General features: G+C 40.5%; 1 protein-coding gene and 1 pseudogene across 3 annotated transcripts; one reads left to right on the top strand and one right to left on the bottom strand.

The window, feature by feature from the left end:
- Positions 1-232: 232 nt before the first annotated feature.
- LOC120470509 (E3 ubiquitin-protein ligase RNF14-like) lies at positions 233-19,446 on the bottom strand (annotated as a pseudogene). Its single transcript, XR_016146764.1, has 7 exons — positions 19,391-19,446; positions 14,817-14,872; positions 14,523-14,653; positions 13,867-14,353; positions 13,537-13,759; positions 10,114-10,235; positions 233-1,011 (listed from the first exon to the last, which is right to left on the bottom strand). The product of XR_016146764.1 is annotated as an E3 ubiquitin-protein ligase RNF14-like (transcript).
- LOC148973313 (uncharacterized) lies at positions 1,291-8,662 on the top strand. 2 transcript variants are annotated; one of them, XM_089120984.1, is made up of 2 exons: positions 1,291-1,357; positions 1,809-8,662. In XM_089120984.1, exon 2 carries the CDS (start codon positions 2,024-2,026, stop codon positions 7,889-7,891), a length of 5,868 nt encoding a protein of 1,955 aa, XP_088977110.1. In that variant the 5' UTR covers positions 1,291-1,357; positions 1,809-2,023; the 3' UTR covers positions 7,892-8,662. The 2 variants fall into 2 exon arrangements, 1 of the variants encoding a protein (XP_088977110.1); XR_016146817.1 differs by having other exon boundaries at positions 1,295-8,137; positions 8,589-8,662.
- Positions 19,447-24,385: the final 4,939 nt, after the last annotated feature.

Consider the following 24,385-nt stretch of genomic DNA (forward strand, 5'->3'; position numbering starts at 1 on the left):
GCACAAATGCTCGCCTTGCTCTGTTCTGGTAGGTAGAATGACTGAACCAAATGACTCGTTGAACGAACCAAATGACTCGAAAAAAGATTCGTTAATTTTGATGAGTTTGAACAGGAGAGTCACGATCGCGCATCACAGAACGAGCATTTGTGCTTATAAAACTTTTTAAAAAATGATTTATTTTTGAAATGAGCGATCGTTTCGCTAGATAAGACCCTTATTCATCGTCTGGTTTCGTTTAAAGCCCTTTGAAGTTGCACTGAAACGGTCATTTGGACCTTGAACCGTTTGGTTCCCAATGAAGTCCATTATATGGAGAAAATCCTTGAATGTTTTCATCAAAAACATGAATTTATTTTCGACTGAAGAAAGAAAGACATGGACATATTGGATGACATGGGGGTGAGTAAATTATCAGAAAAAGTTGTTTTTTTTTTTAAGTGAACTAATCCTTTAAGTAGCGTCTAAAATGAAATGTGGAGTATGTGTACAGTATATGAAGACATTGACCATCCATGACAAGATGATTGCACAATAGAAATACAGTAAACGGTCCATGGTTTCAAGATTCTTCTCCATTTAAAAAAGTACTTTTCTTTACAAAACGAGTGCACACTTTTATGTTATAAATAGGTGAATTTGGACGTAGCACATGCACTACTTACATGCATTTACTTTGTGGAATTTGTGGTTATCCGTTCAAATCAATGGTGATAGTTTGCAATAGTTTTAAATTCCTCTGTGCACCGGCAAGGGTTTTACTTGTCTACAGTTTAGTCTTTGGTTCTACAGTAAAACAGCCCTCTAGAGGTGAAATAAAACCATTCATGTAATGTGATGCATGCCTTATTCTTTGTACGTGAAGAACAACCACTATACATCAGCATTGCACGGATTGGTGTTGCCTCTGAAGTGGCCGTAGGGTTCCCTTTTGTCAAGAACTGCAAGGCAGATCCAGCAGAAATACTGTTGACAGAAAATGCAGGTCATCTTGTTGCAGCCCACGTCTTTCTAAAAAAAAAGAAAGAAAAAAATCAGTAAGAAACTACAGCCCCATTTCAAGAAAAGTTGGGCCATTTCGTAAAATGCAGTAAAATTAGTAATCTGGGGTTTGTTCATTCTCCTGAAGCTTTTTGTAAAGAAGGACTCGTTATTAATGTCTTGGTAACGGGGATCAGCCAATCAGCGTCTTTGTTTTGGAGTCACGGAGAGGACACCCGTTTTGCGCGAACTGATAGGTTTCGTTTTTGAGTTAACGGTGAGAGTGGCCGGGAAGCCCATCGTATATTTCTGAGGAGAATAGTTAATAAATCAGTCATCTGTGCTGTGATCCGTGCATGTGTGCGTTCAGAGACATGTGAGTACCCTGTTGAATGTTTTACATATGTGTATTTTGGTGTATTAGGGTATTTATGAGTGTTGCTTAATCTGAGGTACTCAGTTGAAATGCAGTATGGTTAGCTAAAAGTTCGCTAACAGCACATTAATGCCTATATTATTAGTAATACACTACTATTGTGCTTATGAGTATTAATCTGATACTGCATAGTTATTCATGGAGTGTTTATAATGATTATGTAGTCGATAACTATGTGTTTTTGGTTGTTGTTACTGAGAGAAGGCGGTTTAATTTAATAATAAGCTAATGTGTGCTGGTATATTATTTTGTTTATTTGATTTAAATAGCTAAAGTTACCTGAAGTGAAGATTATACTAAATGACAAGTATTAGCTTTAATAATTGTATCCTGACAGCATTTTGTTATTTGTATGCTGATATTTTTCTTTTCTTTATTGTTGTTGTTGTAGAACCACACACATACTGTACATTTTAAGAAGACAGACAATCATCTGTTGGCTGTCAATAAACCCCTTCAAGAGAGTCAGAGCATCCAGTTGCATTCTTACCGATGCACCACAGTGGTCACTTATCCCAACAAGCTATAATTACAGTCCTAGCTATCAAGGTCTTCGTTTCAAATTGGTCCTTCGAGCCGGATGTTGTGTGACTGCTGTGAAGGAGGATGTTTCCATATGGTAGAGGTGAGGCGACGCCACTTCCTAATACCCGTCCGAGACGTCAGACACGTCCGCCAACCTGGTTTGCTGATTATGAAATCTCCCTGCCTGTTGTGGAGGGACCCCCCCAGGCTGCATCACTCTCCTCACAGCCCTCCTATCAGATGCAGGAGCCCTATTACAGTAGTGAGAGGATTGACCAGATGTCAAGCACTTCACAGCTACTTGATCAGTGGAACCGGACTGGTGCTCGCTCTAAGTATTCCAGAGAGTCAGTGTTCTGGGGACCCCATTATGAGAGCACCCCAGCTAGACCACTGTCTCACAGAGTAACCCCAGGGGCTTCACCTGAAATATTAGATGAGCTGCAAAGGATAAGAGAGGAGAACCAAAGGCTTCAACTCATCGTAATGGAGATGCAAACACAGCTTAATCTAAGTAAAGGTCCAGATCCATCACAACACATTGCATTCTCCCCCCCGGAGTACAGCCCGCACGCTCAACCCTCAGTGCACACTGCCGCCACTAGCTCACTAAGACCCACACCACAGGTTACGGCCCATACTACATTAGCACCTGTGCAGGTATCCAGTAAAATAGAAGTGGACGATGAAGACTGGCCCCTTCCCCCCCCTCCAGTGGCAGATGATGAGGAGGAACCACAGCTATCCACTACCACACTGCCCACAGAGTTAGTGGTAGAGTTGATGACATGCCTTAAGAAGATGGGGATTACTCAGGAGCAGCTTCCTGAAATGTCAGCATCAGAGAACAGTAAGCTGGTTGCATCTGGTCGGATGGTGAGGTCACACCAGCCGACAGAGCCGCAAGACCGTCCACATATTTTACCTCATGTGATTCCTCCTGAGCCAGGCGCAGCTGATGGACAGAGACCCGAAAACGTTCACTCCCGTCAAGCAACAGAGTACATATATCGGGGTCCTCAACCCACCATCCCAGATTTTAGTAGAGGGGACCCACGTGAGTTTGCTAGGCTGAAGACCTCCCTGGAGAATCTCCTCCCCAAGGATGCTACGGAGAGGTTTAAATATCAGATTCTAGTTGATCATCTAAAATTTGAGGAAGCACTCCTCATTGCTGACTCATATACCAACTCTACCCAACCCTACACCGACACTATGGCCTCCTTAACAGAGCACTATGGGCAACCTCACCAGCTAGCATTAAGGCGGATTGCCGATCTGATGGAGGCGCCTAACATCCGTAGTCAGGACATTGCTGCCTTTAAAGGATTTGCCCTCAGAGTGAGAGCCCTGGTTGGCATGCTCGATCAGCTTGGAGAGAAAGGCCATATTGAGCTTCAGTGTGGGTCCCATGTCACTAGGCTTATGTCCAAGCTCCCGCAAGACATGCGGTCTGGATTTCTGAGACACCTACAACCCCTCGGCATCCGTGTCCCTACGCTGTTAGACTTCGCTAGCTGGCTGGAGTTTGAGCTGCAGATTCAGGAGTATGGATATGAATCCCGACCCAGAGAGAACCCGGAAGGTAAAAGGGAGAGACGGAAGGACTCAAAGTATGGCAGGCCAACCACAGTCCTCCATGGAGCGGAACAGTCTTCAAGTGGCCCGACTGTCCCAGTATTCCCATCCACTAGTGCAAATCCACAAGGCAAAGTCACTCTGCCCTGCCCATACTGTACCGATGCCCTGCATTACTTGAACCAGTGCAGTAAATTTAGCCAGCTAACAACTGAGCAGCGGAGAGATTGGATCAAGAGAAACAGGCGGTGCTGGCATTGTGGTCGCTGTCATCAGGCCGCACAGTGCAAACTAAAGGCCAGGTGCAAGAATTGTAATGGCAGACATCTGGAAGCTCTCCACGACCTTAACATTAGGTCAGCCATAGTGACACCAGCCACAGAGAACACCTCCTGTTTAGTGAGTACCGCCAATGAAGTTCTCTACTTGGATAGGCAGTCTGGCTGTAGTCAGGTGCTCCTGAAGGTAACAAAGGTTGTGCTACATAATGGAGAGCAGGCCCTGGAGACCTACGCGATACTGGATGACGGGTCAGAGCGGACTATGTTACTTCCAGCCGCTGCTAAAGAGCTTAAACTTAAAGGGGAACCAGAGAGCCTCGCTTTAAGGACTGTGCGCCAGGATCTTAGAATTCTACAGGGTATGTCTGTCTCCTTCTCTATTTCTCCTGCCAGTCACCCCCAAAAATCCTACAAGATCAGGAGAGCCTTTACTGCCGATCAGCTGGGGCTGGCAGAGCACTCACAACCGGTGAAGACACTCCAGCGCAAATATAAACACCTGAAAGGACTCCCTTTGCAAACATTGGAATGTGTTCATCCCATGGTCCTGATTGGGTCAGACTACACGCACCTGATCACGCCAGTGGAACCGGTTCGTATGGGTCCGCCTGGAGGACCAGCCGCTGTAAAGACCAAGTTGGGCTGGACTATTCAGGGCCCAACCAAAATCCTCAGGCAATATCTCCAGCCACAGCAGTGTCTGCATATCGCCACACAGTCACCCTCTGCAGAGCTCCTTCATCATGTTGAGAAGCTATGGCAAATGGACGTATTGCCTTATAGGAGTGAGAAGATGGTGATTCGCTCAAAGCTCGATCAAGAGGCAGTTCGCATGCTGGAAACCAGGACAGTGAGGGTGGAAGTCGACGGAGTCAATCGCTACGCCACCCCCTTGCTTCGTGTAAAGAACATGCCCTGTCTCCGCACCTCCAAGGATGCTGTACTGGCGAGTCTGCGGAGCACCGAAAGACGTCTGATGAAAGACCCAATACGAGCATCAGCCTATGCAGCAGAGATCCTGAAGTTGGAACAGGCAGGGTATGTGAAGAAGGTAACAGAAGAAGAGCTGAGTTTGTCTACAGAGTCCTGGTTCATACCTCACCACATGGTGAGTCATAATGGAAAAAACCGACTCGTATTCAACTGCTCCTTTGCATACAAGGGCTATAACCTGAATGAGCTTCTGCTACCAGGCCCCACATTGACCTCCAGCCTGTTAGGTGTCCTGCTAAGATTTCGGGAGCATTCTGTCGCTATAAGTAGTGACATAAAAGGCATGTTCCACCAAATCAGGCTGCTGCCAGAAGACAGATCCCTGCTTCGTTTTGTTTGGAGGGACCTGAACAAAGAGGCGCCACCCTGCACTTATGAGTGGCAGGTCCTCCCCTTCGGAACGACATGCAGCCCCTGCTGTGCAACGTTTGCACTACAGAAACATGTGACCGACCATAGCCAGCCAGAGGAGGATGTCAGGGTGGCCGTTGAGCGTTATTTTTATGTGGATAACCACTTACAGAGCCTCTCATCCCCTACAGCAGCAAGACAGCTGGTTGACAAATTGAAGATGTTGTTAGCCTCAGGGGGTTTCGAGCTGCGTCAGTGGACTAGTAACATTCCAGAAGTTATCAGTCACCTTCCAAAAGGGGCGAGATCCGAGAGCAGTGAGTTATGGTTCACAGAATCAATGGAGGATCCACTGGAGCTCGCACTTGGACTCCGATGGCTTTGTGCCTCAGACACTCTGGCATACAAGTGCAGCCTAACTGACCGTCCCACACCTACTATGAGGAATATCTATAGTACACTGGCACGTCTTTTTGATCCACTTGGCTTTCTCGTTCCCTTCGCCACACGGGCCAAAATCATTGTCCAGCAATTATGGAACAAAGAGAGAGAGTGGGATGACCCGTCACTGCCAGATGACGCCCTCAAGGCCTGGTTAACTTGGGAGAATGAGCTGCAGCACCTTCCAGAGATTGTCTTGCCACGATGCTATTCAAGCCCCCCTCTGGATCACCCAAGTTCCGTCAGGAGCCTCCACATATTCTGTGACGCATCTGAGAAAGCTTACGGATCAGTTGCGTATCTTCGTACGGAGGGTTCAGGTGGTAAAGTGGAGGTGGCCTTTCTGACTGCACGTTCTAGAGTGGCTCCTAAGCGCCAGCAGTCGATACCTCGATTAGAGCTATGTGCGGCGGTGACTGGAGCTCAGTTGGCAAGGTTGTTGCAGCGTGAACTCACCCTGGTACTTCATGAAGTGGTACTCTGGACAGACTCCACCACAGTTCTTACATGGCTTCAGTCAGACTCATGCAGGTTTAAGGTGTTTGTGGGCACCAGGGTCTCCGAGATCCAGGAGCTGACTGAGGCCCAAGCATGGAGGTACGTGGATTCTGAAAATAATCCCGCGGATGACATTACGCGCGGGAAGACCCTAACGGAGCTGGGGGGGGAGAGCCGGTGGAAGCACGGCCCAGCATTTCTGCGCATGTCATCTGAGTATTGGCCTACTAAGCCAAAGGCTGAGCAGTTGGACGCCACAGAGCTTCGCAAGGCTACATTCTGCGGCTCTATCACCACCACCCCTCTTCCGCCCTTACTTGATGCCAGCCAATTCAATGGTTTCAGGGACATGTTAGAGGCGGTTGTGAGGTCTCGCCATGGGGCGGCAGGTAGCAAGTCAACGCCAACTGCACAAGACTATCGGGATTCTGAGAGAGATTTACTGAGGCAAGTCCAGTTAGACTGCTTCGGGGAGGACTTTCAACTCCTCTCAGAAGGAAAACCTGTCCCTTCCACCAGCCGGTTGATTACATTAGCCCCTGAATATGATGATCGACTGCAGCTGATCCGGGTTGGAGGCAGATTGCGTCGCAGTGACTTGCTGGACACAGAAACCATTCATCCGATAGTTCTGGACCCAGCTCACCAGGTGTCTAAACTCATCATACAAGATGCTGACCGTGATCTTCGTCATCCAGGCTCAGAGCGACTCTTTGCAGAGCTTCGCCGACGGTACTGGATCCTTCGGGGAAGAGAAGCTGTGAAGCGGCATCAGCACTCCTGCCCTGATTGTCGGAGATGGAGAGCAAAGCCTGCAGTGCCACAAATGGCAGACTTACCTCTTGCCCGCCTGCGGTTAATGAAACCACCTTTCTTCTCTACAGGAACGGATTGTTTCGGGCCCTTCATGGTCAAAATCGGACGGCGTAATGAGAAGCGTTGGGGTATATTATTTAAGTGCCTTACTACCCGAGCTGTCTACATAGACGTCCTGACTAGTCTAGACCAGGATTCCTTTCTGATGGCCCTCCGCAGATTCATCTCACGCAGAGGAAAACCAGCGGAGCTTCTGTCGGACCAGGGCACAAATTTCAGAGGGGGAGAGAGGGAAATCCACGAGTCTTTCAAGGCACTGCACCCCACTCTACAAGCAGAACTGGCCAAACATCAGATTGAGTTCAGATTCAACCCTCCAAGTGCGCCTCACTTTGGTGGTGCATGGGAGAGGGAAATCAAATCTATCAAAGCTGCCCTGTATGCTACGATCCAGATGCAGACAGTGACAGAAGAAGTCCTGCGCACGGTTCTGATCGAGATAGAGGGCATCGTAAACTCTAAGCCCTTGGGGTATGTATCCAGTGACGTTGCAGACCCTGACCCAGTAACCCCCAATCTGCTTGTGATGGGGCGGCCCGACCCATCGTTGCCTCAAGTGTTGTATCCAGAGTCCGAGCTGTTGAGCCGCCGCCGCTGGAGGCATACGCAGGTCCTCGCTGACCAATTCTGGAGGACATTTATTAGGCACTATCTTCCTGCCTTGCAGACGCGCACCAAGTGGCAGAAAGAAGTGGCCCCACTACAATCTGGGGCTGTTGCCATGATCGTTGACCCACAACTCCCGAGGGCACTTTGGCCTATTGGCCGCATCACTAAGGTTATCCCAGGTGCAGATGGGAGGATTAGGACAGCAGAGATCCAGGTGAACAACAGAACTTACACCCGGCCAGTTGCCCGTCTTGTTCCACTTCCTGCCATACCTGAGACAGCACCTGAGACCAATAGTCCTTCTCTGGGACAGCAAATTTGACTGTGCAAATTTGGGGGCGGCTGTAAAGAAGGACTCGTTATTAATGTCTTGGTAACGGGGATCAGCCAATCAGCGTCTTTGTTTTGGAGTCACGGAGAGGACACCCGTTTTGCGCGAACTGATAGGTTTCGTTTTTGAGTTAACGGTGAGAGTGGCCGGGAAGCCCATCGTAGATATTTCTGAGGAGAATAGTTAATAAATCAGTCATCTGTGCTGTGATCCGTGCATGTGTGCGTTCAGAGACATGTGAGTACCCTGTTGAATGTTTTACATATGTGTATTTTGGTGTATTAGGGTATTTATGAGTGTTGCTTAATCTGAGGTACTCAGTTGAAATGCAGTATGGTTAGCTAAAAGTTCGCTAACAGCACATTAATGCCTATATTATTAGTAATACACTACTATTGTGCTTATGAGTATTAATCTGATACTGCATAGTTATTCATGGAGTGTTTATAATGATTATGTAGTCGAGAACTATGTGTTTTTGGTTGTTGTTACTGAGAGAAGGCGGTTTAATTTAATAATAAGCTAATGTGTGCTGGTATATTATTTTGTTTATTTGATTTAAATAGCTAAAGTTACCTGAAGTGAAGATTATACTAAATGACAAGTATTAGCTTTAATAATTGTATCCTGACAGCATTTTGTTATTTGTATGCTGATATTTTTCTTTTCTTTATTGTTGTTGTTGTAGAACCACACACATACTGTACATTTTAAGAAGACAGACAATCATCTGTTGGCTGTCAATAAACCCCTTCAAGAGAGTCAGAGCATCCAGTTGCATTCTTACCGATGCACCACAGTGGTCACTTATCCCAACAAGCTATAATTACAGTCCTAGCTATCAAGGTCTTCGTTTCACTTTTCTTTAACTTACAAAAGTTAATTTTTAACATTTCCAATGTTGTCACTGAACAACTTAAATGTTTGTAAATATAAACAAATTTTGATTTTGATGGCTGCAACCCATTTATAAAGTTAGGACAGAGCCAAAAAGTGAAAAGGTATTATAGAATATCCAAGTTAAACAGTCCACAAATACCAGGGGAATTGTAATGGGTCATGGTGTTGTGATTTAGCCTGACTTCGTCATACTCATATTATTGTCGGAATATGAGTCTGAAACTGCTCCGTAGGGCTTTGATTATGAGGCGTGTCTTAACCGAACAAGAAAAAAACTCTGCACTCAATTGGATAGTCGGTAGACCTACAACCAATCAGAGCAATGCAGTAAGTCAACTACTTTGCATAGTTGTCAACTACAGAACTTACTTATTTTAGAAGTTAAATAACGAGTGTTGCTTCTTTTACTTAGGCTACTTCTCCATGAGTGCGACCAAAGGAGAAACCACAACGACCACAGGCTTTTCATTACGTCCCATCTTCTTAGCGACCGTCAGAGCCAGCTGATAAGGTACTTTTCCTAAATCATGTAGGAAGGACGGCAAAAATATCTTTCCGATCGACAAATGCCTTGATTGCAGTTTTTTTGTTTGTCTATTAAATTGAATTCGCTGTCGATTTATTTTACAACAGACGCGACAGCGGAATCTATACATCTCAATTCTCCAGCAGCAGTCATCTTTGAGGGAAACTAGTTAAGCGCTCTTTGATAACGTGATGATTACGTCCCTGCAGATCACCTGTCCATCATCGTATAAAGCCCGCCTTGGAAATTTGATTGGTGCGAACATTTTTTGCCTTATCATAATTACTCCTCAATGGATCGAGTCCTGGCATCCAGGCTAGTTGTGATTGAGTGTAAAAGAAGAATCCTCCAATGGCTCTTTGCCATGTTCAAAAATCACATTTCTAAATGCGACATTGCATAGAATTTAGGTATTTCAGCATCTACAGATTTCCATTACACGAGATGTTAAGATGTTAAAATAATTAGTCAGTGAAATTTTTTTCTTACTTACGTACATTTGTCAGTTAAATATTGGTTAAAGACAATTAGAGAATAAATGTATCCAGATTTGTTAGTCACTTTTAATGATTAACAAATCCATGGAATTTACGATCAAATCTGATCATACAAATGATGCCCCAAAAATGCTGCTCCTGGGTCTATTTTTTTTTATGTCGGTCAACAAAAAGAGAAAATTAATCCTATATTTTTAAAAGCTTTTTACTAAGCTATCTACACTAAGACCCCACCTTTAAACAACAAAAGTGAAATGTTTGTTTGCAGTCATGAGCTAGTAGTTACTGACCTGAATGTTAGTGCGACAGGCAGGGCAGAGTTTAGTGTTATGCATCAGCCAGTCTTCGCTTAACGCCTCATCCTTTACTCTTTGAGTTTGCTGGTTTTCTTCAAGGTCCTTTTCCATTTGTACTTTGTAGAGGAAAATAAGATTGTCTTATTATAGCATTACCAAATATGGCTGTGTATTGTGAAAAGTCCCTGCAAACCCACCAGTTGATGACAAAAATCACTTTTCAAATATACAAAACCTACGGAGCCCACCTGGTCCCACTTTGGCAAAAAAAAAAAATAAAAAAATTAATTATAACTATCTTGTGGCCTCAAGATAGTAACTCGTGGCCTCAAGATACTAACTCGTGGCCTCAAGATACTAACTCTTGCCCTCAAGATAGTAACTCATGGCCTTAAGATAGTAAATCGTGGCCTCAAGATACTAACTCTTGCCCTCAAGATAGTAACTCATGGCCTTAAGATAGTAAATCGTGGCCTCAAGATACTATCTCGTGGCCTCAAGATAGTAACTCATGGCCTCAAGATAGTAAATCGTGGCCTCAAGATAGTAACTCGTGGCCTCAAGATACTATCTTGTGGCCTCAAGATACTATCTCGTGGTCTCAAGATAGTAACTCGTGGCCTCAAGATACTAACTTGTGGCCTCAAGATACTAACTCGTGGCCTCAAGATAGTAACTCGTGGCCTCGAGATAGTATCTCGTGGCCTCAAGATAGTATCTCGTGGCCTCAAGATAGTATCTCGTGGCCTCAAGATAGTATCTCGTGGCCTCAAGATAGTATCTCGTGGCCTCAAGATAGTATCTCGTGGCCTCAAGATAGTATCTCGTGGCCTCAAGATAGTATCTTGTGGCCTCAAGATAGTATCTCGTGGCCTCAAGATAGTATCTCATGGCCTCAAGATACTATTTCGTAGCCTCAAGATAGTAACTCGTGGCCTCAAGATAGAGTTAGTATCTTGAGGCCACAAGATAGTATTTTGAGGCCACGAGTTACTATCTTAAGGGCAAAGGGTTACTATCTTGAGGCCACAAGTTGCTATCTTGAGGCCACAAGTTAGTATCTTGAGGCCACGAGTTAGTATCTTGAGGCCACGAGTCACTATCTTGAGGCCACAAGTTAGTATCTTGAGGCCACGAGTTAGTATCTTGAGGCCACGAGTTACAATCTTGAGGCCACGAGTTAGTATCTTGAGGCCACAAGTTAGTATCTTGAGGCCACGAGTTACTATCTTGAGGCCATGAGTTAGTATCTTAGTATCTTAGTATCTTGTTAGTATCTTAGTACTAGTATCAAGTTAGTATCTTAGTTAGTATCGAGTTAGTATCTTAGTATCTTAGTATCTTGAGGCCACGAGTTAGTATCTTGAGGCCACGAGTTACTATCTTGAGGCCACGAGTTAGTATCTTGAGGCCACGAGTTACAATCTTGAGGCCACGAGTTACAATATTGAGGCCACAAGTTACAATCTTGAGGCCACGAGTTACAATCTTGAGGCCACAAGTTAGTATCTTGAGGCCACGAGTTAGTATTTTGAGGCCACGAGTCACTATCTTGAGGCCACAAGTTAGTATCTTGAGGCCACGAGTTAGTATCTTGAGGCCACGAGTTACAATCTTGAGGCCACGAGTTAGTATCTTGAGGCCACAAGTTAGTATCTTGAGGCCACGAGTTACTATCTTGAGGCCATGAGTTAGTATCTTAGTATCTTAGTATCTTGTTAGTATCTTAGTACTAGTATCAAGTTAGTATCTTAGTTAGTATCGAGTTAGTATCTTAGTATCTTAGTATCTTGAGGCCACGAGTTAGTATCTTGAGGCCACGAGTTACTATCTTGAGGCCACGAGTTAGTATCTTGAGGCCACGAGTTACAATCTTGAGGCCACGAGTTACAATCTTGAGGCCACAAGTTACAATCTTGAGGCCACGAGTTACAATCTTGAGGCCACGAGTTACTATCTTGAGGCCACGAGTTACTATCTTGAGGCCACGAGTTAGTATCTTGAGGCCACGAGTTACTATCTTGAGGCCACGAGTTAGTATCTTGAGGCCACGAGTTAGTATCTTAGTATCTTAGTATCTTGTTAGTATCTTAGTACTAGTATCAAGTTAGTATCTTAGTATCTTAGTTAGTATCGAGTTAGTATCTTAGTATCTTAGTATCTTGAGGCCACGAGTTACTATCTTGAGGCCACGAGTTACTATCTTGAGGCCACGAGTTACAATCTTGAGGCCACGAGTTACTATCTTGAGGCCACGAGATAGTATCTTGAGGCCACGAGTTAGTATCTTGAGGCCACGAGTTAGTATCTTGAGGCCACGAGTTAGTATCTTGAGGCCACGAGTTAGTATCTTGAGGCCACGAGTTAGTATCTTGAGGCCACGAGTTAGTATCTTGAGGCCACGAGTTACAATCTTGAGGCCACGAGTTACAATCTTGAGGCCACGAGTTACAATCTTGAGGCCACGAGTTACAATCTTGAGGCCACGAGTTACAAACTTGAGGCCACGAGTTACAAACTTGAGGCCACGAGTTACAAACTTGAGGCCACGAGTTACAAACTTGAGGCCACGAGTTACTATCTTGAGGCCACAAGTTACTATCTTGAGGCCACAAGATAGTATCTTGAGGCTACGAGTTACAATCTTGAGGCCACGAGTTACAATCTTGAGGCCACGAGTTACTATCTTGAGGCCACGAGTTACTATCTTGAGGCCACGAGTTACAATCTTGAGGCCACGAGTTACTATCTTGAGGCCACGAGTTACTATCTTGAGGCCACGAGTTACTATCTTGAGGCCACAAGATAGTATCTTGAGGCCACGAGTTACTATCTTGAGGCCACGAGTTACAATCTTGAGGCCACGAGTTACAATCTTGAGGCCACGAGTTACTATCTTGAGGCCACGAGTTACTATCTTGAGGCCACAAGATAGTATCTTGACGCTACGAGTTACAATCTTGAGGCCACGAGTTACTATCTTGAGGCCACGAGTTACTATCTTGAGGCCACGAGTTACTATCTTGAGGCCACAAGTTACTATCTTGAGGCCACGAGTTAGTATCTTGAGGCCACGAGTTACTATCTTGAGGCCACGAGTTACAATCTTGAGGCCACGAGTTACTATCTTGAGGCCACGAGTTAGTATCTTGAGGCCACGAGATAGTATCAATAAATTTTTTTTGCCAAAGTGGGACTAGGGGGGCTCCGTACAAATTTAACCTAGGCATCTTACCTCTGTTTGAACAAATCTAGTTTTCTAATAAAAACCTGCCATTGTATACTATGAATAGTGTTTGCTGTAATTGCTTCCTTTGTTGTAAGTATCTGCTAAATGCATCAATGTAAATTGTTATAAAAATGAAATTGACTTGCCCTGATTGTACTAGTGTGTATTAAAGGACACTGTGATCTTACCTTCTTTGCAGAGAGAGAGGCCATGGTATACTCGCTTGCAGAGGGTGCAGAAGACGAATCGGCAAGAGGGGCAGATGCCCATGTTGGCGTCAGGCTCGATCATCACAGCCATACAGCAACTCATGCGTGGACAATAAACAACATCTGCCATTAGGTTCAGACTCGACTGTAGAAGGAGGCGGTCATAGCGGGTAAATTCATCTTCACCCACCAGAAGTTTCACCTACAGTATAATAGCAGTGCAGTGGCATTAGTTTCCCAGCTAAAGTGCTTAATAGTCAAAATCTATTCATAGCTCATACTCAGGCACAAACACGCAAGAAAAAGTACCTGTGCAGGAGAAGCCAAGGACATACACTCGGGCATAGGACAGGTAAGGGACTGGACTTTGCCATCTCTAATCTGGATCTGAAAGTATTCATTAAAAACATGTCTTGCAGTAAACATGCTGACACTCCTTGAAGAGCAAAGAGTTTGAACCCAGATTCTCAGAGAAGCAGATTCCACAGCGAAAAACCTTGCTATCAAACACCTTCTGTTTCTGAGCTTCATTAAAATCCAGCAGCTGGGTTAGTATATCAGTGTGAGGGTCAACTTCTTGGACTGCTCGTTGGTCCAACTCTTGCACTTTGCTGTCTGACTGGGTCTGACCAGATTCATAGTGAGGCTGCCCACCAATGGTTTGGATCTCGAGGGGAGATTGGAGGTTCAGAATTTCCAGAGTTTCTTCCTTTAGAAACTGGATCCAGGTAAAAAGAACCACAGTCCCCCTGTTCTCTTGCCAAAGTTCATCCAGTCTCTTGCAAAGTGCAGTGATCTTTCAGACATTAAATAACTTATTAATTGAGCAGAGATTATCTTAATGGTTATGCCATGATCATTATGCCCAACAATAAAATACCAAATAATTACATAAATAAAAATACAAAACTATTTGATGTTATTTTCTAATTGCACAAGCTCATATCAATGCTAAAAATACAAACCTGAACTCTTGAAAGCCATTTGGAGCTTAAAGTGAAGACTGGAGCCAATGATGAAGGGTAGTCTGTAGGAAGCTCAAAACTCAGAACCAAAGGGGGGAGAAAAGATATTCCACACTCTACGCATGCCTCCCCTATGAAAAATATGCACAAAACATCAACTTATAAAGACTTTAGGGGGAACACATAGAGCTCCAAAGTTATTTGAATTAAAATCAAAACTGCAATCTGGCCTTTTATTTGCAATTATTAATCCACAAAATCTTGATTAATCAAATAAATATACTGAGTGTGTACTTTGATGTGTGGGGGGCACCACTTCGTTCTGCCTGTATCCTATGCAGTGCTTGTTTCTGCCACAGAAGAAAAAAAAAGGTAATTGTGACTTTTAGTCTCACAATGTGGACTTCTTTCTATGGAAACTTGTTTCCGCCACAGAATAAAAAATACTTTTTTATTTTTGAGACTTTTATCGCAGAATTGTGTGATTTAAAGTCGCAATTGCGCATTAATAAAGTCATAATTATACGATATAAACTAGCGAGAAATAAATTTTGACTTTATAACAAGCAATTGTGACTTTATATCACAAAATTCAGACTTTATATCTCACAATTGTGAGATAAAAAGTCGCAGTTATCTTTTAAAATGTTTTATCCTGTGGTGGAAACCAGCTTTTATGTTTTCCTTGCAGTTCTAAGTATATTTTTCAAAATTTTAAACTCACAATTCTGACTTTCCTAAGAAAAAGGGCAGAATTGTGATATATAAACTTAAAATTGTGAGGAAAGAAAAAATCTGAATTGTTTAACAGTTTAAAAAAGTGGTTCATTCCTGAGCAAAAAAAAAAAAAAAAAGAGAGAGATCAGGATCCACATTTACATGCTGGTACAGTTAAACATCCTCACTCAGTTCACTTTTGGAGTAACTGAAAGAAGTCTGAGGTTGGTAGTCTGAGCATCCTGAAAGACTAACTCTTCAACAGCTGAATATGGGTAAACTATGACTTAGTTTGGAGAAAAAAATGCATAATTATTTAGTATGAGAGCAATTTTTTAAATGTTTTTATTTTTTATTGTCTCTTGGCCTTAGTATCAAGTTTATCATGAAGGATCTTATAGTAGTTCAAAGTACAATATTTGTTCAAATAACAGTTTGTTATTCGTAGTTGTTTTTAGCTTTTTACCAAATCTTGTATGAAATCTTAACCTTGACTAGCAGTCTGAAGTTAGGAGGAAGCTCAAGGCACAGATTGATCTTGCCGCTCTGTCTTGATTCTGTCCTGTGAAACTCCTCTTCATTGTATATGCTCTTTAGCGCCAGCAGTTCATCTGTTTGTGCTTCCTGGTTGGCTGACATTTGAACATTCCTGAGATCAATATAAAAACATGTATTGTAAAATGGTAGCAAAGTTCATGTTCAGTGCATTGCAAAGTAGTTTCTAGACTAGATTGCCCTCTGGCCACTCCCACTGTTGCCAATCTGCCAAGCCCATGTTGATTATTTATACTTAACAAGACTGATAGTTTAATTAACCTTTTTTATGTAAACAGGTTCCACATAACTGGGTTACATGAAACAAACATATTTTGTTTATGTAACTTCGACAACCCAATTTTTGAGTTAAGTTTACCTCATGGATTATAGCAACACTGTCATTGTAGAGCATACCATTTTAACTTTTTCAATGAAATCAAAACTATCAAATAAATAAAAGAAACATCTTAAAAAAGAAGAAAAAACATTTGTATGCAGACAGTCATCAAGAATTAGCGTATGAATCTCAGCAATGGTGACAAACATATCACCTCTGAACAAAAGCTTATTATTTATTCATGCAGCAATGAATTGATGGGAGCCATGATTGGTGGCACCCAGAATGCACTATGACATGCTTTATATTTGTCACCATTGTTGAGATTCACAGTCTGATTCTTAATGTCTGTGTATGAAGTTCTTAGTGTCTACATAAACTATAAACTTTTTTTAAGAAGTTTATTTTTTTTATTGATTTGACCATTTGGATTTCACTGAAGGTTAAAAATTGTATTCTCAATGACAGTGCTGCTTTAATCCTTAAGGTAAACTTAACTCAGAAATAGGGTTCTAACCTATAGGAGTTCAGTGATACAGGTCAAACAATGATTATGTTAAAAAACAATCAACACCATCAGATCACCTTTCTATTTGTTCATCTGGCTGTTATAACTCAGATACAACAGCCAAACCTAAAGTTAATGATGTGAGTGTCCCACTAAAACAGCCCAACTAAAACAAACACTGGCCAAAAGAAAGGTAATACACACATTTTTCTGTATCTGAATAAATATGATTAATGCTATTTATAAAATGTATTTAGATCACAAATTCATAGTCAGAAACTGTCTATAATTGACAAATGAAAATCACAAACATGAAACTTGTTAATAATAAAATATATATTATCAGTTATTTTTTATTATGTAATTGTTAGTTTATTCATAATGTAACAATTTTGTCTCAAACAAATTAGAAAAAATAAACTGGGTTGAAAACAAAAAGCTCTAAATGAATTTTAGAATTGTGAAGACTGCAAAAGTTAAGCTATAGACCATCATCTTAAAAAAAAGTTAGGTACACAAATTAAATGTTTAGGTTACAGCTGCATCTGTCTCTACAAAATATATCAGCAGTGATTGCACGTGTTTGATCCATTTGATGTTTCTGAATCCTAAAAATTATAAGAGAGAATAACTTTTTTTGGTTTGAACAATCTGTAGTTCTTGGCCATGACAAATTGTCCCCTTGGAATTATAAGGTTCTATCTGACATTTTTGTCAAAATTGAGTTATTCACATTTTCTTAATCTGTGGCAATTTATTTACATTATGTGATGTGTTTTGTACATTTAGGGTCCCCATTATTTTTTGTTTGAAAGAATGTTCCCCATACACATTTTCCTATATGGAATGCAAAAACTTTGAAGCTCCATTCACCTTATTCACGGCAGCGCCATCTTTGATTTTTAATGAGAATGAAAGCGAGGCTGTGAGGGATAGACTTGCATCTCTTCAATGGGCTGTACTGTTATTTAATGTGTTTTTGGATTGTTCTGCTCATGAAACACTGGAAAAATATCTTTCCAAGAAATGTCAGTTGACTAAAAACTCGAATGGCAGCGGATGCCATTGGAAGCACGGTAAGTCTATCCCTCACAGCCTCACTTTCATACCTGTCATGGCGCTGCTCTGAATAAGGTCTATATCTCAAAACTGCTCAGAACGCAGATAGAACCTTATAATTCCAAGGGGACGAAATCTCAATTGGCTTTACTCCATGTTCAATGCTTTTTGAAGATTGGAAATGACTGAACATTTCACTGTAGCTACCCAAATTTGCATGAGCCAACAGAAATAAATAAATAAATAAATAAAAAATGAGCTGCCATGTCCCACAAGATCTTCTGATTAATATTTTCTAATTTAGTAATCAAAACGTATGAGACAATGCAGGGCTTTTATTGAGACATTTTGTCCGATTGGGTAAACAGATAGGCAACAAATTAGCAATCTTTTTTTTTTTTTTTTTTTTTTTTTTTACAAAAAATCACTTTGTCGACAACAAAACAACACAAAAACTTGATTAAAACTTGGATGATGTTGTATATAAGTAATTGAAATAGCTTGTACCTTGCCGATGTTTTAACGCAGAGGGTAATTTTCAGACGGTCCCTTATATCAAGCGCTTCCGCATCCAAACATTCGCCTGATGCAAGTATTGGCTGTTGTTTTAAGTAATTTGTTTATGCCTGTACAGTGTTGCCAGATTGAAAATATCAAAGTATCGTACCAGAAGCTCAAAATTATCGTATTTGGAAGAAAATGATCGTACACACGTCAAAGGGGGGGGGGGGGGGGGATTATAATATATAATCTATATTAGATTATAATCTAATATAGATTATAACAATAGCCTATATATAATCTATATTATAATATCTATAATATTAAATATTATAGATAGAATATTATATATCTATAATATTGTATAATACTTCTCCTATGTTCTGTAATAGCTTCCTCTGTAAAATACTATAGTATTTTTATAAAAGGAATTACGTAATATTTTGTATAATATTGTATAATATTTTGTCCTAAAATACTACAAGATTCGTTTTTCCTAAGGGATGTCTCATTCACATTAGCGTTATCAGCTTAAGGTTATCAGCTCAATACAGAGTGAGAGTGCAGTCTGTGAGAATTCTGATTCTGTCAGCAAAACCATTCGCAATTTCGAGGTTACTACTGATCACCGTTTTACAAAAGGATTAATAGTTTGGAGTGAAGGTTACGTACAGTTGTTAAGTGACAAGGTTTTGTGGACTTACAATAACTTATATCAACTTAGTTGATTGAGTTAGGCTTGTGTTACCAGTAGCTACCGCGATGTCTTACCTGGAGATTCAACCAGATAATAGTCTGGAAACGACACCTCCAGCCATTTGGTGGGTCATTGACCCAGTTTTTAATTAAATAAAGGCAATTATAACCTATTACAGTTCATTTTGCAATGTACCGTTGCCGGTCGGCAGCCGTCAATGACTCGCAATATGACATTTTTGTCATTCAAATACATACGCTGCTTTCCCCCACGCCGACCACGGCCCCCAACTATGACGCGTTGCCGAGAGAGTCGACTGGATTGATGACGGGAGCGGGGGACGGGGTGGCGCAAGATGGCGACCTGAACGGTTGTGTTGGTTCGAGCTCTGAGGCGTTTTTGAGGAGTCGTATCTTCTGGTCGAAATTGTAAAGTTTCTTTACAAGTCATGAAGTGTTAACGCTTTTAAGGGAAGAATGCAATAAATAGACTTTATAAAAATTTCACCTGACTGTGACGCAGCCTGTATTGACGGAGCACACTGCAAGTCCACGTGCGAGTTTTCCATCATGCCAAAGAACAAGGACAGAAAGTTACTTTCTTCGCTTCTCGAGGCATCAGCTGGAGTTGATTCATCTCCAACTACTCCAACAGGTAGCCCTCTTTCAAAAAAAGTATGTCAGGAAGAAGACTTCAATGTATCGAATGCTGACATACTTCGTGCTGTCAACGCTCTCAATGAGCGTTTCTCGGCGGTGGAACAGCAGATTGCCCAGAACTCGGTCGCTATTGTTAATCTTTCAAAGACAACTGATTTTGTGGCCGAGGAGATGAAATCTCTGTCTGCGAGAGTCAAGGCTAACGAGAGCAAAGTATCGCAAATTGAGCAGGTGGCCAGAATGGTTCAAGTCAAGTGCGATCAGGCCGAGATCTACAGTAGGAGATGGAACTTGAGGCTAAATAATTTGAGAGAAGCAGATGGAGAAAATATAAGAAGCAAAGTGCTTGAAATTCTAAAACTGCTGACTCCGGACGAGGTAGATGTCATCCCTTTCTCTGTCGACACTATCCACAGGATTGGACGTCTTGGGTCTGGAAACAACCGTCCTAGACCAGTCATTATTCAGTTCGCGCTCAGATCCTACAGAGAGAAAGTTTGGAAAGCTGCACGGGACCATCCTGCACTTAAGGAAAGAGGGATTCGCCTGGCAGAGGACCTGACTTTTGCTGAAAGACAACAGAGGAAGCTCCTGTGGCCAAGGGTAAATGCGGCGAGAGAAGAGGGGAAAAGAGCCTACTTTCGTGGAGCAGATGCTTTTATCGATGGAAAAAAACTGGTTGACGACTTTCAAGATGAATATTGACTGTGATTTTGACTTTGCTGGGTAAGCAGTCGAACTGAACACTTGTGCTCGATCTTGAGGCCATTTCTGTTCGTCCAGGTGATGCGACTCCTTGAATTTTGGAGTGGATCAATACCGACTGGTTTGTGAATTTTCGTTGTTTCAGGGTTCTTTATATAACATTGTTCTGACATCCAAATAAGATTTTTTCATGTCTGATTTTGTTTTTAGTTGTTTAAAAGTTGTTTCTCTAAATGTTAGGGGTTTACGAGACTGCACTAAAAGGAAATCTATGTTCATTTTTGTTAGACGTACAAATGCGAATTTAATTTTTTTGCAAGAGACTCATTCGTGTGATTCTGACGTTAAATGGTGGCGTTCTCAGTGGGGCGATCAAATTTTATTTTGTCATGGTTCTCATCATTCGGCTGGTGTCGCAATTCTTTTAAATAAATTTAAAGGCGACGTATTGGAATCGGTTAGCTCCAAAGAAGGTAGATGGTTACTGGTAGTTGTTAAATTGGATAACTCTTTATTTGTTTTAGGGAATTTTTATGGTCATAATTCTTCAGCCCAAGCCAAAAATATGTCTACGGAGGTCATTCATTCTATATCAGTACTGGTGGGGAAATATCAAGGTGCCTTCTTGATATTGGGTGGTGATTTTAATGACGCCCCAGATGATTTTTTAGATCGTTTCCCTCCTCACACGCTTTCGAATTCAAAATTTAAATTTACTACTGATTTATGTGCCCATCTCTCCTTAGTGGATATTTGGAGATTCTTGAATTTTAATGAAAAATGTTATTCTTGGAGTAACACCTCTAGGTCTTTACAATCAAGGATTGATTTATGGTTAATTAACCCTGGGGCTGTTAACTATGTCATGGATGTTACATACAGTCATGCACCTCTTTCGGATCATAAAATTGCTGTTTTGACTCTTTCTGGAACTGAAGTTAAAAATAACAGTATACGAGGATATTGGAAATTAAACAACAATCTCCTTAGTAATGAAGGTTTTGTAACCCAGGTTCGAAAATTTGCTCAATTCATTTTTGAAAATAAGCAAATGTCACATGTTAAAAAATGGGAAATATTTAAGTTTAAAGTTAGACAATTGGCTGTTTATTTTAGTAAGCAAGTTAAAAAAAACATTTTGAATAAGGAAAAGGCTCTCATGACAGAGTTAGACCTTCTTTTGAAAAAAGTCGATCTTACAGAAGACGAAAGAGTTAGATTGGAGACAATAAAAACACAAATTGATCAGATTTATATTAATATAGCAAAAGGTGCATTTATCCGTTCTAGAGCCAAGTGGTTAGAAAAAGGGGAAAAGAATACAAGTTATTTTTTTTCTCTAGAAAAAAGAAATTATAAAAGACAAACAATCTCCTCTCTTAAAATCAATGATGTTATCACCTCAAATCCAAAATTGATTGCAAATTATGTGGAATCATTCTACTCTAAGTTATATGAATCTGTATTTGAAATTGATAAATGTTCCGACTTTTTTGAGTCAGTTCAACAGTCTGTCACTTCTATTTCTAACCAATTTCGAGATCTTTGTGATGAAGAACTAAGGAAACAAGAGATGGTTACAGCTATTCGTTCAATGAAGAAGGGAAAATCGCCAGGAACAGATGGTCTTTCAGTTGAATTTTATCTCTGTTTCTGGGATATTATTGAAAATCCATTATTCGAAATGTATAAGGAGTGTATTGAATCGAACGAATTATCGACTTCGATGAAACAGGGTTTAATAACCCTCCTTCCAAAACCCGATAAAGATCATTTGATCTTGGATAACTGGCGTCCTATAACATTATTAAATGTAGATTATAAATTGCTATCTCTTGTTTATGCAGTACAATTGAAAAAAGGTCTAGATGAAATTATTAATGAGTGTCAAACTGGATTTATGGCTGGCCGACACATAAGTTGGAACATTAGACTCATTTTGGACTTGTTAGACTATTCAAATTTAGTAGAATCAGAGGCCTTAATTGTTTTCTTAGACTTCCATAAAGCGTTTGATACGATTGAGCATCAGTTTGTGTATAGAGCGTTTAAATCTTTTGGTTTTGGGGAACGTTTTACCTCTATAATTGAAATGTTTCATAAAGGTATTAATAGTTCTATTAATTTATATCCAAACACTTCTAAACGATTTCCCATCTGTAGAGGAGTGCGACAAGGTTGTCCTATAGCCCCTTTCGTATTTCTCATTGTAGTTGAGTTTCTTTCCATTAAAGTTTTGAATTCTCCAGATATTCAAGGACTTACCGTCTTCAACAAACAGCTTAGATTAACGCAGCTTGCGGATGATACTGTTCTTTTTTTAAATAATAAGGAACAGTTGCCTGCTGCATTGCAGTTAGTAAGTACATTTTCCAATGCCTCGGGGTTGATGCTGAATGTAAATAAATGTGAGATAATGTGCCTTTATGATTCGACGGAAAAACTTTTATGTAATATCCCTGTTAAAAATAAGATTAAGTATCTAGGAATAACTGTAACAAAAGATATAGCGGAGAGACAAGAGTTAAATTTTTCCCCCAAACTTAAAAAAACTCAAAACATCTTTAATAACTGGCTTCAAAGAGACTTGACTATGATAGGCAGAGTCCTATTAACCAAAGCAGAAGGGGTATCTAGATTTGTTTATCCGGCTTTATCTCTTTATGTCCAAGACTCGATTTGTAAAAAAATAAATGACTTATTTACTAAATTTGTTTGGAAGAATAAACATCATCATTTAAGAAAGGAGATTCTACATGGTCCAAGAAATGAAGGTGGTTTTGAGCTTTTGGATTTTTTTGATTTAAATTATACCTTTAAGGTCAAATGGCTCAGAAACTGTCTTCTTAAATCAGACTCCATATGGTTTTTTATTCCATACAATATTTTTAAAAAGATAGGAGGTTTAAATTTTTTGTTATTATGTGATTACTCCATTAGTAAACTGCCTGTGACATTATCCAATTTCTACCAACAAGCTCTCAAGGCCTGGAAGTTATGTTATGTACATAACTTTTCCCCACATAAAGCAATCTTGTGGAATAATGCTTATATTACAGTAAATCGGAAATCTCTTTATTTTCAGAGATGGAAAGACAAAGGAATTTACTTTTTATCTGACCTTTTAGATCAGTCAGCTCAGTTTCTTTCTTATGAAACTTTCATGAATAAGTGGGCTTTTCCTATTAAATATAGAGAATATTATTCTGTGATAAAAGCCGTTCCCTCAGGTCTAATGATGTTAATGAGAAGCCATATGTCATCCCTTAACATATGTAGAAGTGATCCTGTACTTTATTTAAATGGTGTGGACTTTAATAGTAAAAAATGCTCCAATAAATTTATTAGAAATATATTTTATAAAAACAGGTCCTTTCAGCCAAGAGGGAAATTTTTCTGGAACATTTGCTTCCCAGAGATTATCTGGAAAAAAGCTTGGTTGCTTCCATTTCGGTTTTGCATACCGAACAAATATAGAGAAATACACTTAAAAATTCTTCATAACATTTATGTTAATAATTACACTTTATCAAAATTTACAGAGATTGATGAGAATTGCTCATTTTGTCTGAATCAACCAGAAAAAACTCTACATCTTTTTTTTGAATGTCATCATTCTAAAAAATTTTGGGAAAATCTATCTATATATTTTCAACGGAAATCAGGTCATAATTGTGTATTAACACCCAAAGATGTTATTATATATTTTGAGTCAAAAACTATGTCTGTAAATTTTATGATTAATCTTATGATTCTATTTGGCAAATTTCACATTCATAAAAGTAAATTTAATAATTCTAAGCCTTGTTTAAAGGTTTTTTTGGCTGATTTTATGTTGTATATTGAATCTCTTAAATCTATAGATAATAAGAAATGCTCGGACACAATTGTATTCGCTAAAGAATTGAAAATAATTGAACAGTGAAGAATTATATGTTTCTCTTCTTTCCTCAATACTGTCTTGGATTGTAATTTCTCGTAGCTATTATATTTATAATTAGTTAAATTTAGCCCTTTATTTATTTTTTTTTTATTTTTTTTTTTTAGTCTCTTGTTCATTTATGTTAAACTATTTTTGGAAAATTTTGGATTGTTGTCTTTTTGGATGTCATGTTATTGTTTGTATGTTTTGTATGTCTAATA

Source organism: Pimephales promelas, chromosome 16 (assembly GCF_988280905.1).
Source record: "Pimephales promelas chromosome 16, fPimPro1.hap1.1, whole genome shotgun sequence".
Lineage (NCBI taxonomy): Eukaryota > Metazoa > Chordata > Actinopteri > Cypriniformes > Leuciscidae > Pimephales > Pimephales promelas.